The following is an 18785-nucleotide window of genomic DNA, read 5'->3' as shown; positions in this document are numbered from 1 at the left end:
CTAATTCAGTTTAGCTTGACATTTTTTAAAGTTAACGTACAATATCATGACATTCATGGGTTTTTACTGGGAGAAATACTTTTTGGCAATTAGGCCCGTATTCTGAAGTCAAGTCTTTGTCTTGGGAAGCCAAGTGTCAAAATTTTTTATTAAGTTGTATATTACTTATGTTTACTGTGCTCTTTCCTGATTCATCGATGGTGGACACAATCATCTATTTATACTTCCAAGACAATTATGATTGATATGAGAGTCAAATGAGCTGAAGTATGATATCTCTACCATTAGTGACTTATGTAATAATTGTCTATCCATACTTACACCACAACTTTAAACACGAGTTTAAGTTAAACCAGACTTCAGAATACGGTCCACTGTGTTGAATACAACATGTGTGTAGCACTTTCCGAACAATAATTAACAAACAGCCTCTATAAGATATCCTGTTGTCATGATGCTTTGGTCAAGGATCTACAACAGGCAGTGCACCAAGCCTTTCAACAAGGCCTTCCACTAACTATGGTCTGAGGTGGAAAGACTGCACTCACAAGATGTGAAGCAGTGAGCGGAAAGTGCAGTGAGACGAACTTTTGAATCTGCTCATGATACAGGAACAGCCAATCAGGAGGCATCTCTCAGACTTTTGACTCACACACACATATCAACAATGGTCTACGCCAAGGAAGAGCCCATCGTTTTGATTGGTCGATTGTCGTAATTTCCTGCCAAGCACAGAGCGATGAATATCCATGCATTTCTCCACCGGTGAAACTCGAAAAGGCCCTACAGACAGCTTTCTCACTGCCGTGTAGTGGTGTAAAAATGCATCACTGTCATTGGAGACTTGTTGAAATGTTAGGCAACACTATGTTTGAAGTGCTGTTGCTGAAGTTTTTCCTTGAGAACGTTGATGTGGTGTTTTGGTTATGATACTGTTACTGCTGCGAGACAGAGGTTGGGCCTTTGTACATGACTGCCAGGTGTACACGCTGTACTTGCAGAGCTGCAGTTTTTAAAGAAATGGTAACAACATTTACAATGGAAAGCTATAAAAGGCTTGCTGGCAAAGTTTGAATTGCAAATACAATTTTTTTCCGACCTTTACCAAATGTGAAGAATATCGATCTGAAAAAAGTATTTAAAAAAATCTTGGACCCAGCAAGATTTGAACCTTTTAACCCTATCTAGGCCGGGAGGGGGCCTCGGAGGCCCCCCTCAACAAATTGCGCGATATTTTCGCCCTGCGAAATTTTTTGACCGCGCCGCTCGCTGAGTTTTTACTTTCAAGTCTTGCGCAACTTTTGAGACCAATTTTGCGTCACCCGGGTACGTGGTTCCGAAATTACGCAACATTATGTAAGTGCATGTCAGACCGAAAATTGCTCAAAAACGTGATTTCGTGTACAAAGTCAATGCAAATTGTGTTTTCAACCAAAATTCATAAATGTATGATTATTTTTAGTTTTGCTAGTCTAAATGTATTCATTTTATGATTTTTATGATCACAGAAGAGTCCTCAACAAATTTCATTGAAAAAACAATGAAAAACAAAAGGTCAAAAAAACAAAGAAATACATAAGAAATTTCAAAAAACAATATAATACATAAGAAAATGATTTGATATCATAATTTTTTTCATATACTCTTGCTAAGGACACCACAAAGAGTTTCTATACCAAAAATTAGTACATTTGGAGCTTTATTTAGGGAGTTAGAGGAAAAAGTATGATTTCGCATACTAATTATGCATTAATTAGCATAATCACTTAATAGCGATTCGCATGAAAGAAATTACTACCGGTATACAATCTTGTAGATTATGTTCCAGACAACCCGCGTGCGAATTTTCGGCGCGATCGCGCGGTCGACGGCCGAGATCTTAGGGGGGGCCTCCCAGGCCCCCCCAAGATCCCGGCCATACGAACTCCCAAAATACCCCGGCCTAGATAGGGTTAAATGATATAAGTATATTTTAGCATCCAGTTCGCAGACAATTCCTGCAATGTTCAACATCTATTGAAAATGCCCATCAAATCACAATGGGTAGGTTAGGGGTCACTGTCGAAAGTTGTTTGAAATTTTTTGTCCAGAGTCTAAGACTGCAACGCTCTTTTGATTCACTGATTTTCGACATAGGCTGCTTTGTTTCAAAGGGCTTTTAACAAAAGATTATCTGCGTTATAGAAATTCAATGCTAAAATGCCTTAATGAAACCTGTGGGATAAGTTTAATAGTTTGTGCGAAAACAGAAATATCAAAGAATAAGATCAATGGAAGTTAGAGTGAAATTGGATTGACAAAATAGTAATGAGCATATGTTTTCGATCACACCGAAATGAGAGACAAGTCCCAAATCAAAGTTCCTCTGAATTCAACAAACCAATAAAAAAGTCAAAATTTTGAAAAAAAATTTTTTTTCATTTTCTGGTTCTTCCATGTTTCATAATTACTCTGTGAAAAAAAATGAGTGAAATTGGATATGAAACAATTCTATGTTGTCTCGGTGTGATGCGTCACATATGTCGAGAACACAAATGCTATGGTGAATCCTCCCATTCGCAATGCAAACAAGATTAGTGATGTCACACATGTTCAGCTTTCCCAACTGGACAATAAAAAAAAATACCCTTATAAACATCTCTATGCTCCTCATTTTAATGATAAGACAACTTTAAAGCGACCTTTCATTGACAAATCACAGGGAAATCAAGGCTAATCTCAGAACAGAGGAGGGACTCAAATCTTTCACTTGGCTGCATGCCTGGGGGTGTTATGTAATAGACGCCAGCATGTCTGGGAGGTCAATAGGAGAGCAATAGTAGACTAACCAACCAGAAGTAAACTGTGTGTTTTCACTTTGAAACATGTAACTTCACAGAGATTATTTATTTTGGTTTAGCAATCAAAAGACCTGCTATGAGTCTAGGAATTGGGATTGTTGGAAACTGGATCTGCGATGATCCGAAGTAAATAACCATCACGAGTTCGGTCAAACTCATGCTGTCCAAACTTTTATCACATTAGTCCGACGGGCGCTCATGACGGATGGATTATATAATGCAAGTCAATAGGCCTTTTGAAAATTTTGTATTGACTCAATTTTCCCATGATTTGTCAGTGGCTGGGCCCTTTAACCCTTTACCTGCATGGTTTGAGTTCCATGGAAGCGACCTCTGCAAGGTCAGATAAGGTGAAAGGTTGAGGGTCACTTATTGACCGCTTGACCTTTGATCCAATTACTTTGTCCGTTCTGGGAGTCGAAGGTGAAGACTGCACTGTGCTGGTAATGCTGTGAGGATCTACAAGATGAGATGATTCAAAATGAGGATGATGTTATCATCTCATTAAGCAATTATACCAGCCATGGCAAAAATTCCTGCAGCCAGAAATTGATCCAAAATGTGCCGCACTCAACCCAGGTGAGATAAATGGGTACCAGCACGAAGTAATTCCTCAAAAGCTGCGAGGACAAGAATCTGCAGACTAGCTTAACTGAGGTATTTAGGAGCACCTTAAGCACCTAACAAGGGGTTTGTGTGCTGTTCTGTAATACCCTATTATCATTATTGTCATCATCATTATCATTTTTTTATTATCATTAACAAGTCATAATTATGTTATTCACAAATATAGCAGTTTGAACAGAATTTTGTTCCCATTCTTATCATCCACTTCTTGTGCATAGGAGATACTTCTAGGATAAAATATTTGAAAATAGTTCTCATACGTGCACAATCACTACACTTCCAAGACAATTGTTTGAAAAGTGTTACTTAAAAAAAAAAAATAATAGTAACATTATTGAGAGAGAGGACAAAACATCTTGGACCCCATGTACACACAATTGCTTTTTTAATCACATTATCAAAAAAAATCAAATGCAATTCCCAAATACTTCTTTTTGATTGGTTGAAAATGAATTTTTCATGTTATATTACAACACTCTCTCACGATTACAACGACCGAAACTTTACGAACTTCATCCCGTATCTTTATATTTTCTTAAAGTTTATTATTTATGCCACAGTGGGCAACGTAACAGAGAGGACGATTCATAGAATAGATACAGTGCGCTTAAAGGTATTGTTTAACTTTGTGAGCAGCCGATTTAAAAAATTCTCAAACCAAGATGAAACATGTGTACCAGTGCTTGTATTAGAACTAATAAACCCTGAAAACAACCATTATTGAGAATGAAAAGCTAAAACTACAAGGTAAACCCCGATTTTGTAAATAGGCGTCTTATAGACGCCTAAATAGTACGCATAAGTGTATGTGATGAAATTAAGATGGTGTTTCCGGTCACTTTATATTTCAATTTTTGAAGCACTAAATAATTATTTTCGAACGCAATTTTTTCTGGGCTTCATTTTTGTAACATATCCTAGACACAGGTGACAAGTGTGACCTTCTAGCTCAGATTTTTTAAAAGTCAAACCAATGTTAACCAATCACTTTTAACTTTGACAAACGATTTTGACAGAATTCCCCACAGAGAGGGGACCTTTGAAGACTATTCACCTTTAGTAGGTAGAAGGTGCATAATTGACGATTTCCTTGCTTTTCTTTTCTGGCTGCCAGTGACGGTCATCTCGGTGGAAGACAGTGACCTCATCACTTTACTTTTACCTGTAGACAAAGAAAATCACCCATAATGCATTGTTAACGCTCATACCTTCGGTGGTGGGAGGTGTCAAAGAATCATAAATCACTATACACTTCAGAGGCCAAGAGATTAAAGGTGAAATACCAACTGAGCACTGCGGTGTGCAATTGGATTTGTATATATTTATGTTATGTGTTGTAATCAGAATTCTGTTTTCATCAGATCATTGATGAAAACCAGCTTTTTGCTGATCTTTTGTACATGAATAAATATATTCTAATGAATGAATAAATCTTTAAAAAGCTGCATAATTCAAAGCCTTGGTTTCCCTCTTTCATATGGCAATGTTAAATATTGGCTATGCATGTGAGACAAAAAAAATAAAACATGAGCATAAAACAATAAAAGAAATATATTTTTCAATATACACTTGGAACTAAATTTGTTTGCCCTAGAAAAAATGTCTTGAATATTCACTAGCCTGAGGTAATAGCAAGCTAATGGCTTTATAGGGCTTGACTGCCTCCCTCCTACCCTGAATAAGAAGGTGAATGTTGCTTACCCCTTTCTTTGATGAACTTTGCATTCTTGTATATGTCCGAGGTCTTTTTCGATTTCAAACCAGTTTTCTTCTTTGTTCTGAATTGTTCTGGAGCATACTGAGGCAGTGTCGCTAATCTGGCTTCGACATTGATCTCACCGTAGTCACTACAAAGGTGAAATAATATTAGAGAAATATGATGATAAATAGCCATAACAATTACATCAGTATTATCACCACTGTCACTGCCAACATCAACATTATCAACATCACCACTACAATAATAATAATAGTGTATATTTGTAGAGCGCACACACCGTCAGTAGACGCTCATGGCGCTAGCCGAGCAACAGTTCTCTTTTACAATGTAAAAATTAGATTTTATAGAAATTTATATAAATACTACACAAGAACCATGAACAAGTACAATGTAAGAATAATAATTTCACATCTGCTTCATTCACCCCAACCCATCCATCAGCCCATCATCATGCGGAACCCAGTGCCCTCTAGCTGCCCCGTTCACTGACAATTTAAGGGGTAAACCCAGTCAGTACATAACTCACAGGAGCTCTAGCAATCTGAGGACACCGGGTCCCACATGAACAGCCAGTGAACAGCCAATCCCTACCAAAGGAACCATCACCACGAACACCATCACTATCCCTATCATCATCATCAACATAATCATCATAACTGTCATTATCTTATATCATTTAGCATCAGATCAGAACATCAGTAGTGCTTGAAGTCATATTAGCAACTTTATAAATCAAAACCAGAACTGTTAAGTTGATGATCGCACACTTCAGAGCTTTACGGGCTTGCTACTTACAAATCTGAGCATGTTACACTGGATCCACTGTTTGTTCTTTTCCTGGGTCTTCTAGCCTTCTTCCCATCCTCTGGTTGAAATACTTCATCTTCCGCATCACTGAAACCACTCATTCCTTCGTTGGTATGGCGCCAAGCCTTCTTACAGTTAAACGGTCTCTCTGGCCGCTGTAGTGATTCTAACATCCCCTGTGTAATAACAAAAAATATTTTGATAGCATTGTCGGGCTTTTAAAAGGGGTTCCCAAATGATCAAGAAAAAATATTTTCACTTATGATTGACATTTCTAAAAAGAATAACACCATGCAAACCTTCAAAGATCATCATATCTAAACAAAGATTTTGTAATTACCTGATCAACGAGCTTGCGATACAACCTCCCCTTACAGGATCGCCTAGACTTCCTCTGCCCGGCTGACTTGGAATCCTCACTATCAGTCAAGCTACCTTCCTTCTCCTTCTCTTCTTCTTCCTTCTCTTCCTCGTCCTTCTTCTCTTCTTTTCCATTGCTTTCCTTCTTGAAGACACCTTTCAATGCTCCAGGCCAGCTCAGAGAGAGGGCTTCGCTCTCATCCTTGACCTTCAAAACTTTCTTCTTCTTTTTCTTCTTCTTCTTGGAGCTCTTCTCGCTTTTCCTCTTCTTATTATTCATCTTTATTTTGGTCATCCCTTCCTCCGTTTCCTCATCTTTTGCTTCAACCTTCTTTGCATCGTTTGCCTCCATCACCCCCTCCTCCTCCTCGTTCCTAAAACCCACTTTCCTATCCATGTCATCTTCATCCTTTATTTCAGTTCTCATTGATCCATTGGTTATTTCAGCTGCTTGATTGTCTGAGGTTAACCTGAAATGCATCTGACTGTTTAGAGGTATTGTATTATTGTTATTACTGGATGCTTCCAATGTACCATCCTTTGAGCCCACGGTTGTATCGTTAACAGGGATTGTCACATTGGAAAGGTGTATTGAATCAGAGTTGTGTTCTGGATTCATGGCAAGTTGATCGGAGCACATCTGAGGAGCGGAAAAAATGACAGTTTAGGCATTAATCAACAAATCTACAAGACTTTCACCTTTCATTTCGAGGACTTCATCTTATCCCTGAATACATCCCCCTCCTTCCACTCACACCTGCCAAACTACCAATCAATTTCTATCAATAAAACTACAAGAATTTAGAATTACAGCTACCCTCCCCCCTTTCCATGATCAATTTCAATCCAATTTCAATTTATTTGCTCATAAAAATCCCTTCCCTACCCAGTATTTCAAAGTAACAGTTTGTTAATATGAGACCACCAGAGCTACCAAGTCTCACGCATTATGCATCAAGCATTTTGGACTCTTGTTCATCCCCTCAAATCTCTGTCTCACACAACTATTACAGCCTATCCCCATATACATTGTACACAATGTCTATGATCTCACTCAGATTCACAGAAAATCTCACGCATAGCTGGTCTTTGAACTTGGCATCTCTGGACCATTGTTTATTCGAACACTATAAACTGGAGTGAACTATCTTGTCAAAATTGATGAAAAATATACCACACAAGCTCTTGATTTAATGCAAGAAAACTCAGAAAGAGCTATGGATTTCTGGATTCACTCAAGCATGAAATCTGCATAATAATAATAATTAACAACATTTATATAGCGCTTATCACATCGAATGTCTCTAAGCGCTTAAAGGGAATGAAACCTTTGGAACAAATAGGCTTGTGTAGAAACAGAAAAATTAAAGAATAAGAATAAAGAAAGTTTGAGAAAAATCGGACAATAAATGAGAAAGTTATGAGCATTTAAATATTGCAATCACTAATGCTATGGAGATCCTCCCGTTGGCAATGCGACAAGGATGTGTGATGTCACTGATGAACAACTTTCCCTTTGGTGGACTATAAAATATCCTCAAAATGTCTCTTTTTTGCTTTTTCTTATGATGATACAAACTCTTTATCCATTATTTTGTTGATCTTTTTCTTTGATTTTCTTGTGCGCCTCGGAATAGAATATTTCTAGATAGATGGCGCTATATAAATGCCTATTATTATTATTATTATGTATTCTTAAAAAATATGTATTACATGCCCTCATGTAGAAAGAGCATATGATATATGGATAGATGTGATAAAAGAGGCAATTTAAGTGAAGTAAAGTAATGGGGAGAGTTCATCAGTGACATCACACATCTTTGTCGCATTGCCAATTTGCTATCTCCATAGCAATAGTGATCGCAATATTCAAATGCTCATAACTTTCTCATTATTTGTCTGATTTTTCTCAAACTTTTGTTGATCTGTTTCTTTGATTTTTCTGTTTTCACACAAGCTATCTTGTTCCAATGGTTTCATTCTCCTTTAAGGAAAATGCATAGTGTGTAATACTTCAAAACTGTCTCCCAAAATAGGCTCAAAGAATTCTTTTTAAATCTCAATATTCATTTAAATTTACAACTTCAGATTGTGACGGAATGAAGAGGGAGAATCACTCTTCCAGATAAGCTTTTCCTGGGGCCCGTAACACAAAGCTTAGCAATGATCGTAGAACCTTTTTCTACAATTAAGTCCATTGACTACAATGTACAATCAATCGTTAAAATCAAGCGTACGATTAATCGCTAACCAATGTGTTACAGGACCCTCATCATTTTTACCTTTTTAAAACAAAATGAATAATTTTGCAATATACAGAGAATCTCGCCTGGCGACTTGTCACTGGTTTTGAGGATGAATGGTCACAAATATACTAAAAATCAGAAATACTTTATAAATTTTGAAAAAGAATACACATTTCTACATAAAATCATGAGTGCAAGCCTACCTCGGCAAACTGGAATAATTTTGATTTAATGTTGTCATCATCTTCCCTCTCGTTGGTTGCTGGTTCCGAGTTACTCCTACGGACTGTTTTATGTTGGTCAGATGAGGGCGTTACACGTTTTGTACTCGTCTCTTGCTGGCCAGCGAGTAATAGAAGACTTAACCCTCCCATTTGAGATGGATCTGAAAAAGGAGGAAGTTATTTTGAAGGGGCTATTAACTCAGGCCCGTTTTCAAAACTCAGGGTTTTAATCTAGACTCTGGTCTTTAATTATGGTCTAACTAGTCTTATTGTATAGGGTCCTAAATATCTGCATCAGGTTTCTCATGAAAAACGGACAAACCTGAGTATCTAGCTGTCATCAAGTTTCTGCAGCTGACAGACTTGACCCGAGTTGAGAATTGGCACTAATTGAAATTTTTCCTCATTTGTAATTTATCCTTTCTTGTATTTCTCGAAGTTATCTTAACTTATATGTTTTGCTCTCTTCTATTCGCCTTGAGCATTTAATCAGAATGAAAAAGATGCATTATAATTCATTATTATATTATGAATGTATTATCATGTGACCCGTGAACCATATTATTATTAATTATCATTATTATTATTATCATTATCATCATCATCACCATCATCATCATTATCATTATTATAATCAACTGAGGTTAGCCCATCCAATTTCTTGGAACAATTTGTGACTATGGTTGAGACTTGGGTTTATCACTATCAGCCTGAGACCAAGGAAAAGTCAGAACAGTGGAAGCATCTCATGTCATTAAAACCCAAAGAAGGCCAACTCAAGTTTGTCTATTTTTCATTAGACACTATGAAACAAGAACCTGTAAAATCAGACTAAATATTGCAATGACCAAGAAAATTTGGTGGGTACGATTAAGAAATGTGAGAGATTTTATGGACCACATCAGGGGTCCCGTCTAACAAAGAGTTACCATTGATCCAATCAATTGTTACTCTATGGAAATCCATCAGAGTCATAAATTTTTCTACAGGAAATTTGGACAAGGTCCTTTGTAAACAAAGAGAAGCACAGTGAATTTTTAAGAAAACAATCAATGCATGAATATACATCAAAGTTAGAAAATATTTTGAACAAGCATGCATAATAGATGACGTTGCTGGCCGTCCATAGTTGTGATTGATCGGATCAATCATAACTCTTTGTAAGATGGGGCCCAGGTCTTCAGATCTTAATCCTTTCTATGTAAGGCTCAAAACTTTAGAGTCACCCCTCTATCTAAAAAAAAACCTGGTGGTAAGATCAACCATGTGATTTACCTGCTAGCTTTCCAACGGTGATGCCTGCCTTGTTTTCCTCTGTGCTTGGCAGACGTGTTGTTATATTACCAGGATTGGTTACTTTTCCACCAGCATGTCGATGAGGACCGCTCCATTTATAATCAGGGTGGGCTTTCATGAATGCAGCTTTACACTGTCAAATTGAAATAATATACATGTATAAGAACTTGCATATGAATAATAATAGCTGAATGTGGAAGCATCGTGGTGTAGCAGTTCTGACTATCGCCTTGTAATCCTAGGAACACGAGTTCGAATCCCACCATGGCCTAGCATCCTTTGGCAAGGCATCAATCCACACTTTGCCACTCTCACCCAAGGTGTTAAATGGATACCCGGTAGGATGTGAAAGCCTATGTAGGAAGCCTAGCAATGGAATCTTGTTGGAAGGCTTGTTAGAATGCTCCCCAGGGAGGGAGAAAGTGCATAACGGTACGTTGTATGCAGCATGCTTGGATCCAATGACCAGTAATAATATATCTGTAAAGCGCTTTAATAGAGATGTTGTTCTGATTTTTTAAAGCGGATTATCATTAATTTATATTCAGAGAAAAGAATGCGCCACAGTATTACCATTGCTTTAAGCTTGAGCTCCCACTCGCTGTGCTCAGTGCATTTAAGTGTCGTGGATTTGAATCCCAGCCATGGCGTGATTTCCTTTGGCAAGAAATTTGTCGACATTGTGCTGCACTCAACCCAGGTGAGGTAAATGGGTACCTGGCAGGAATTTATTCCTTGAAATGCCTTCGCGCTGTAAAAGGCTGCGGGGCTAAAGCCAGGGTAATAATATCCAATGAAGCGCATAGGGAAGCATTTGGCAGTGATATGCGCTATATAAGCATGTTGGAATTATTATCATTATCTTTATTTTATTGATTCAAATTTTCCAATTATTTTCAGTGCTGTGATAAAGTGGAAACCTAACAAATGTCTAAAATTTCATGATCAAATATTCAGCCATATATGGTACGTGACATGCCGTATTCTATCACCGCAAATTGATTTTTGAAAGCAAAACACCGAAATCACAATGTTTGACACAAAGTTACCGAGTATGACATCAGGGTTCCCACAGAAATTTGAAAACAGAATTCCATGAGTTTTCCATGACTAAATTGCTGCTTTCCATGACTTCCTTTCTGGCATGGTTTCCAAATCAGACACGTTATGACGGCCTCCATCTAGGAGTTCCGAGACACGACAAACTGCAAAGCTGCCATAGCCAAGTGGTAAATACAATTCCATGACTTTTCACAAATTTTCCAAATTCCCAGACTTTTCCCTGACTTTCCATGACCACAAATTTTTCCAGGATTTTCCATGACTGTGGGAACCCTGGACATATAAACAATCAACTAAGTTGCCAAACTGAATTTGAAGTTGGGAGTAGTTTATTAACCGGATCAAAAAAAGCTACAGTATTTGTACGACAGTCCACCAGGGTAGGAAATCATCTTGATTATTGGGGGAATGAATGGGGGGGGGCTAATTTTTTCATTTTAAGGGGTTCTTTTTATGGGGTAATAAGCAATTATGCAGTAACAGCAATCATTATTCTGCCATAGTTAAATATTGATTTTCCATCTTGAATATTCTGGGGGATCAAGTTTTAACATGGGGAGCCGTGTGTCAGATTAGTTTGGCCCTCAACGCTAGGATTCAGTACTTGGGCCCTGAAGCTTGGCAATGAGGACTTTGCACTCGCGCCCCTGCTTTCAAGCTCAATACTATGGAATCAGGCACACTTCTTTGAAATACGTAACCCCTCATATCTTTATTGCTCAAAACTTGATCTTCATCTTGTTTTTTAAATAAATGTTGTATACATTGTGATTTGTTTTCTCTGTAATTTACCTTTGTTAACCTGCTTGTAATATATTAGTTCATGACCTGGGGGGGTGTTTCACAAAGATTTAAGTATGACTTAGAGTCGCACTTAAATGACGAATTGCGTATGGTATGAAAGGCTTGACCGCATTGGTCAGATCGTGCCATGAGGACGCGCACCACTGCTGCGTATCTATCAATAAGATCGCGTGTTGCCTATCATGAACGCGTCGGCATTTAAGTGCGACTTAAGTCATACTTAAATCTTTGTGAAACACCCCCCTGGGCTTATTTCTTTTTATTATTATGTACTCACCTATGTTCCTTTGTTAGATTTTGAATATTGAATAAAGTGATGATGAAAAGAAGAATTTGACAGATCATGGGGCGACATTAGGAAGAATAGTCCCCCCCCAGCATGCATTTGGTGAGGAAATTTTACGGGCAATTTGGGCCGTCATGAGGGCTAGTCGCCCGTTGCCCTCATGTCTTTCATGCGCTGCAGTCAACAATGCCTTACCTCTCTCGCAAGCTGCAGATATTTCTCCTTCTCGTCTCCATCCAGTGCACCCCACATATCGGCCAACATCTTGGTGCAAGCTCGGTTATCGAGCCACGGGTGCCTAGTCCTCACCACCTGACGATGACGCTTACAGAAGAGTAGGAATGCATTCATAGGCCTTCGAAGCTGATTATCGTCTTGAGAGAAGGACTCGGCAAACAGGTCATCGGGATCGAGATGGGAATTGGGGATGGTCGTCGACGAGGACGATGGATGCTTTCCAAGTAGATCCTCCTGCAAATATTATCACATCAAGGATTAAATATATAACAGATTTGTTGTAACAGGGGGAGAGAACTGACAAACATTGGATGGACTAAGAAGACATGGATGAGGTAAGAGGAGCAGGAGAGTAGGAGGGTTGGATTGAGGATGCAATGAACCGGGCAAAAGTGGAGGGAGGGTAAGGGCAATTGCTGCTGGGCAATTCCATAAAATAGTCAACCTTTTTGTACGTCTGACCCCCATTTTTCTCAAGTTTTACTTCACTTCATAAACTGACCAACTCATGGTCCTTTGAGAACATTACAGACTCTCAAAAGAACAAGAAATCAGAGACAGAAAATTTCATGAAGGTCCCACATATAGGGGGTCGGACGTACATATTTTATGGCATTGCCCTGCTTGTATACCGGGGCCCGTAACACAAACTTAGCATTGATCGTATAACATTTTTCTACGATTGATTCCATTGACTATAATGTATAATCAATCAAAATAAAGCTTGTGATCAATCGCTAACCTTTGTGTTACGGGCCCTAGATTTAAAACTTTGGATCAATGACTGTAAGTGGTCTCTCATTGACTGTGAGTTGCAAATATCTAGTCTTAAAACATACCTTTGCACTTTGTTTACAGATTACTATTCATAATCCAATCCCAAATCCAAATCCATATTTCGTTGTTCGAAATAGACATAAAAAATGAAATACTCTGAAAATTTGCTTTGCCCAATTGATCGTGGGCCCGGCAGCCGCTGTGCAGCGCCAGATCCACGAGGCTCTATCCCTTTAATCGTTGCACGCCAAACAGGGTAGCAGCAACTCCCATCTTTTAATGTCTTTTGGTCTGATGCGGCCGGGGTTTGAACTGTTATAAAAGAAAAACTAAAAAGGTTTTTTAGAAGAAAGTACTCGCTTTTGCTACTTGGTAGGATAGATCTACTGTGGTATGAATGTATACGGTGGTGAATTAGCATGTTATTTTTTTTCAAGTAGGCCTACATGTATATTACAAGACTACACTGCTCAGTGTTGCATTCTGGGTTAAAAACCTAGCCCAATTTGAGTAGTTGATAACTTGAGATGGTGCTATAAGCCAGTTCACAGTAAGCTCATGATCAACTTTTCTCAAATTATCTTTGTGATTTTTCATTAGGATAAGCACTATCATTTTCAAATGTAGATGTTGCGTAAGCTTTACCGGTAGAGTATTCAAATTTTAAGAACAAAAGGCATTGTTTAGATTAGGTGACTAGAATAGTATATCAGGGATAAAGTTTGGAAGTCTGTTTTATTGTCTGCCTTTGGCACATTTGACTATTGTTTAGGCTACTGTCAAATACCAGTGATTATGAAGGCTCAATTTATCACTCTTCAACTTGGATGTGATAAAATAAATATTTTGAAAGGAATACATGAATAATCATCAAATCACAAATGTCTAAGTCAGTGAATTTGAAAGCCACCTTCATGGTTTATCTCAAATGACCTTTTTCTGCTCGTGCGCAGGTTACAACCGTGAACAGGCTTAAGATTCCTGGGGCTTGTAACACAAAGCTTAGCAATGACCGTACATGTGAATATATTTTAACGATTGATTGCATTGACTACAATGTACAATTAATTGTGAAAGTCAAGTGTATGATTAATCGCTAACTTTTGTGTTACAGGACCCTGGGGAGTGTTTCATAAACATTTTTGTCCGACAAGTTGTCAGATCTTTCCTTGAATGCGATTGGCTGAGAGTCACTGTTACTATGGTAACTGTCAGTTAAAACAGGACTTGTCGGATAAAACGTCTGGAAGGTAGGAACTAGGAAGGATATTTGTTTCATTTCATTGAAAAACAAGGAAAATTGAAAGTTTAGCACAATACCCTAATACCTCCAGGAAAATATTTTGCTTTAATAGCCTAAGTGTTTTTTTTTATTCATGTATTGCACTGTTTTTATTTTTGTTTTTATGGGTTCTTTTTTATTCTCTCTCACAGCATAATGCATAAATCAACATTTGAACAGCAAGTCCTAAGTACCAATGATCAATGGCATCAAATTGGCACCAAATGCTATCAATCGATGGTGAGATTGACAAAATAAAGTCCAATCCAGTTTGTTTCAGTAGAATCGAGCACTGATAACGTATTTCTTTCTAAAATTTACTCTAAAAAAAAAATAGATGAAAAGGTAAAAAATATATCATGTCAACACCAATAAGAATATTTCTGAGGTTCTTCACCTTCAATTTCTTCAGAGGACTTTTGAAGTCACTGCACTTCGGCATCTTGTTTTTTTTTATATCTGTAAAAAAAAAAAGAAAGGAAATAATTAAGAACATATTTATGATCAACAGAACAAATAACCATGTATGCCTAGATTTTCAATTGTACCATGGAACAAAACCATGGACTACCAAGTATGCAGATTTCTAAACATGTTGTGCTTCATTCATGAGTCTTAATCCTTTCTATGTTAGGCTCAACACTTTTCAGTTGCCCCTTGTATTCACTTTCCTTTCTCCTACTTAATACAAACGTAACAGCAGTGTTGTTTGCACAGATACCAAATGTAAATTATATACATCTCAAACTAGCAAGTTGACATAAAACTTAAATTCTAGTTTTCCTGTAGTTACATCCTCTTGCTTGAGAAAAAAGTTGCACAATGAAATACTTCATACAGTACACACACATTATTTGTTGTGTTTATGGTTGGGGAATGACTGACAAAAACTCTGTAGTCTGTTGGAAGGGGGTTTTTTTAGTTTAAAGTTTAAGGGGTTGGTTTTAAAAAAATGAGCCAACAATTTTGAGGGGCTGAGAAAAGGCATATGGGGCAAAATTCATTAAAATCTGCAAGAATCAAGCAAAAAAATTGACCTTCTTCCCACAAAATATAATTTTGGGGTAAATTTTGCCACACTAATTCAAAAGTTATATTTTTCACCCTTTTTCCTTTCCTTCTTTTCTCCATTTTCCTTGGCCCTGAAAATCTTGGGTCCATCTAGCTTTTGGATACTTGTACAAAAGGTTGGTGACTGTTGTGCAGAAGTAAATTTCATGCCTTTGATAAATATCTTTAATAATCACAATATTTTGTATGTCGATTTCCACTCCCTATACTTCTCTTTCCTCTTCTTCTACATGTACTTCTCTTCTTCTTTCTCCTCTTCTTTCTCTCCTTTCTCTTCTCCTTCTCTTTCTTCTCCTTCCTTTTCTTCTCACTTGTCTTATTCTCCTTTCTATTCTTCTTCCTTTTCTTCTTCTTTATATTCCTCTTCTCTTTATTCCTCTTCTTCTTATTCTTCTTTCTCTTCTTCTCCTTTCTCTTCTTCCTCTTATTTTTTTCATCAGTTCCTTCTCTTCTTCTTCTTGTTCTCCTTATTATTCCTCTCTTTCTCCTCCACATTCTTCCTTTTCTCCTCCTCCTTCCTTTTCTTCTTCTTCCTCTTCTCCTACTTATGGACTCTTTTTCTTCTTGTTTTCTTCTTCCCCTTTCTCTTCTGCTTCTCTTTATTTTTATTCCCCTTCTTCTCATCCTTCTTCCACTTCTCCTTCTTTTTCTTATTAATCCTCTTTTCTCCTTTTTCCTTTCCTTCTTCTCCTCTTCTTTCTCTTCCATTATTTTTTTCTTCTCGCTCAGTGCACTTTTCCTCTTTCCTTTATCTGGAAATTTGCATGCTATGACATAATTTGCAGACGCTGGCAGACGGATTGAGACGGGTTCAAGCCGAGGTAGGTTTCCGTTTACATCTATAAATCCGTGGACCGAGGCCGGCCCAGGGCCTGCCTGAGACTACCTCTTGTGAGGTAGTCATGGGTAGCTTCGCCAAAAAAGGTGGTCGAGGTTGGTTTGGGATGTTAACATCTGATTTCTTTCCTACCCAAGATAGGCTCCGAGCGGCCCGGAGCTACCGACTTTCTAGATGTCATGTAACAGGGATCTATGAATTGATTTTCAAACCTGTAAAAAATTAAATTGATCTATTGCAGGTCTATGATTCAAACAATAAAAAACAAAACTCATACTCGGAGTCATAGAAATAGTGAGGACATCATCGACTATCTCGGTAGCATATCCTCTATATTATAGGCTAACTAACTATTTTGTGAAAAAAATAAGCAAAACTGTAACGTTAAGTGTCTGACTTTAAAAAGTCTTAACTTTTACATTTTATTTTTACATCCGATTTTGATGAATTTTTTAGTGTTAAAATTGCTTGTTTGATATTGATGATAAATCAAATCAACATTTTTCTGAAGTGGACTTGACCTTTGTCCTTAGTTTAAAATAATTGTCAATTTTCATCTTTTTTCCTCATCCAACGCGGACAACACGTACAAGTAGATGATTTAGCCAATGCCAAGTCAGACAAGCGACAAAATCGCCAATTACAATCTATCCCAATATCCCATCATCACACACGACACAGTTCGAAGCGAGTATAGCCTTCACACGGTACGGCCGGGGGATCGGAGCGCAGCTGCTGATGCGACTTTCTCTCAACTGCTCCAACACTGCAGCTGCACATCACAAATCGAGCACACCATCAAACACGTTTTTCTCCAAAATCCTCGTTTAAAATGATATGTTTACGATGGAACATGATACCATTCCTCCTGAAGCACTAATAATCAAAATCTCTCTCATACGGAAACCAGTCGACACTTACCTCATTCAATTAAAAAGATGTAAAAAGTCATGTTTCAGAGAGACCATCCAGGCAAGTCAACGCAATTTACTCTAATTTGCATATTTCACGACCCCAGTTGACCTTACAGGGAGCTAGCTGTCGTTTGCAGACACAAAACTTTACCTGAAAGAAAAGTATGTTGAAAGCAGTCTGATTTTACAGACGAAAGTAGCCCTAAGACCTTTTTACTACAATTTCGTCAAACGTCAAACTTTAAAACCGATTTGAAATTGCTAGATTTGTTCCGAGGCACACTTTTTAAATGAGATATCAGTCAGGGTCTGTGGCTTCAGACTAGACCAGTTGCATTAGCTCTGCGTTGGTGGTGCATCTGCGCTAGCGAGCGAGCTCAGCAACATCTCGCATCCAGGGATGCTATCATTGATGCTGTGAACATTCGGAAAATCATTGAATTGGGATAACCTATAAAGGATCAGCCAAGGAGTATTGCGGTTACTCCTTGGATCAGCTAGATCAGGGCGGAGACCAGGGAGAGACTCCCCAGTCAGAAGCACTAACACATACATTGGCTGAGCATTTGCCGGGGCACTTGCGTAGGTCGATCTCTGAAAAAAAAATGAAAATGGAGCCCCCCCCCCCCCCCCACCAAGTTTCACGTCCTGGAAAATCCTCATTACCTGCAATGCTAAACGATGCTAAAGCTTAGCTAATGTTGCAGATTTTTCCCAGTAGGGTAAGCTAAAAATTTCATTTAAAAAATGCTCCACTGCATTTTTTTTCTTTTTTATCGCTTGCTATTCCTTTCATATCTTCTCATTCTGTTCTTTCATTCTATCTTTTTTCTAGCTCTCCCCCTCTTCCTCTATCCCCCAACATTCTTCTTCTTCTCTCCCCTCTCTCTCTACTTTTTTTCTCCCTCTCAATCTTCTTTACATCTTTCTTATCTCTCTCCTCTGATTATAAATATTCACCAAAATATTTAAAAGCAATTCTAATTCATGTTCCAATATCTCTCAAACTTGAACCATTCTCTTTTTTCTAATATTTTTTTCTCTATTGAATTCATCGCATCAAAACCATGAATGAATAATTGATGTTTTAAAGGTCGACCACTACAAAAATTTCATTTCAATAAATGGGGAAAATCAAGTATACCTCTATAAATTTAAGATTAGATACAAAGTAAGAAAGTTGTGACCTTCCAAATTTCACTTTACCCATGGACCTAGTAGGTCCATACTTTACCTAACAATATATAGGCCTTCACTGCTGACCCAAGGATAAATATAAATCCATCTGATATTTACCATGGGCAGAAATCTCAGGGGGGGGCGTGCGATCCCCTACCATTTGGGAAGGGGGAGACACAATATTAAATGTACCCCATACTATTTGTGGTCTTTTA

General features: G+C 37.9%; 1 protein-coding gene across 1 annotated transcript; it reads right to left on the bottom strand.

The window, feature by feature from the left end:
* Positions 1 to 519: 519 nt before the first annotated feature.
* On the bottom strand, positions 520 to 17482 carry LOC121419848 (HMG box transcription factor BBX-like). The gene is made up of 11 exons (XM_041614310.1): positions 17399 to 17482; positions 14966 to 15027; positions 12468 to 12743; positions 10100 to 10253; positions 8804 to 8985; positions 6335 to 6994; positions 5983 to 6170; positions 5169 to 5314; positions 4522 to 4629; positions 3143 to 3299; positions 520 to 1003 (listed from the first exon to the last, which is right to left on the bottom strand). The coding sequence occupies exons 2-11, from the start codon at positions 15008 to 15010 to the stop codon at positions 925 to 927; spliced, it is 1995 nt and encodes a 664-aa protein (XP_041470244.1). The 5' UTR covers positions 15011 to 15027; positions 17399 to 17482; the 3' UTR covers positions 520 to 924.
* Between the last annotated feature and the right edge of the window lie 1303 nt (positions 17483 to 18785).

This window comes from Lytechinus variegatus, chromosome 8 (assembly GCF_018143015.1).
Source record: "Lytechinus variegatus isolate NC3 chromosome 8, Lvar_3.0, whole genome shotgun sequence".
NCBI lineage: Eukaryota > Metazoa > Echinodermata > Echinoidea > Temnopleuroida > Toxopneustidae > Lytechinus > Lytechinus variegatus.
This window is presented reverse-complemented; position numbering and strand designations above follow the sequence as displayed.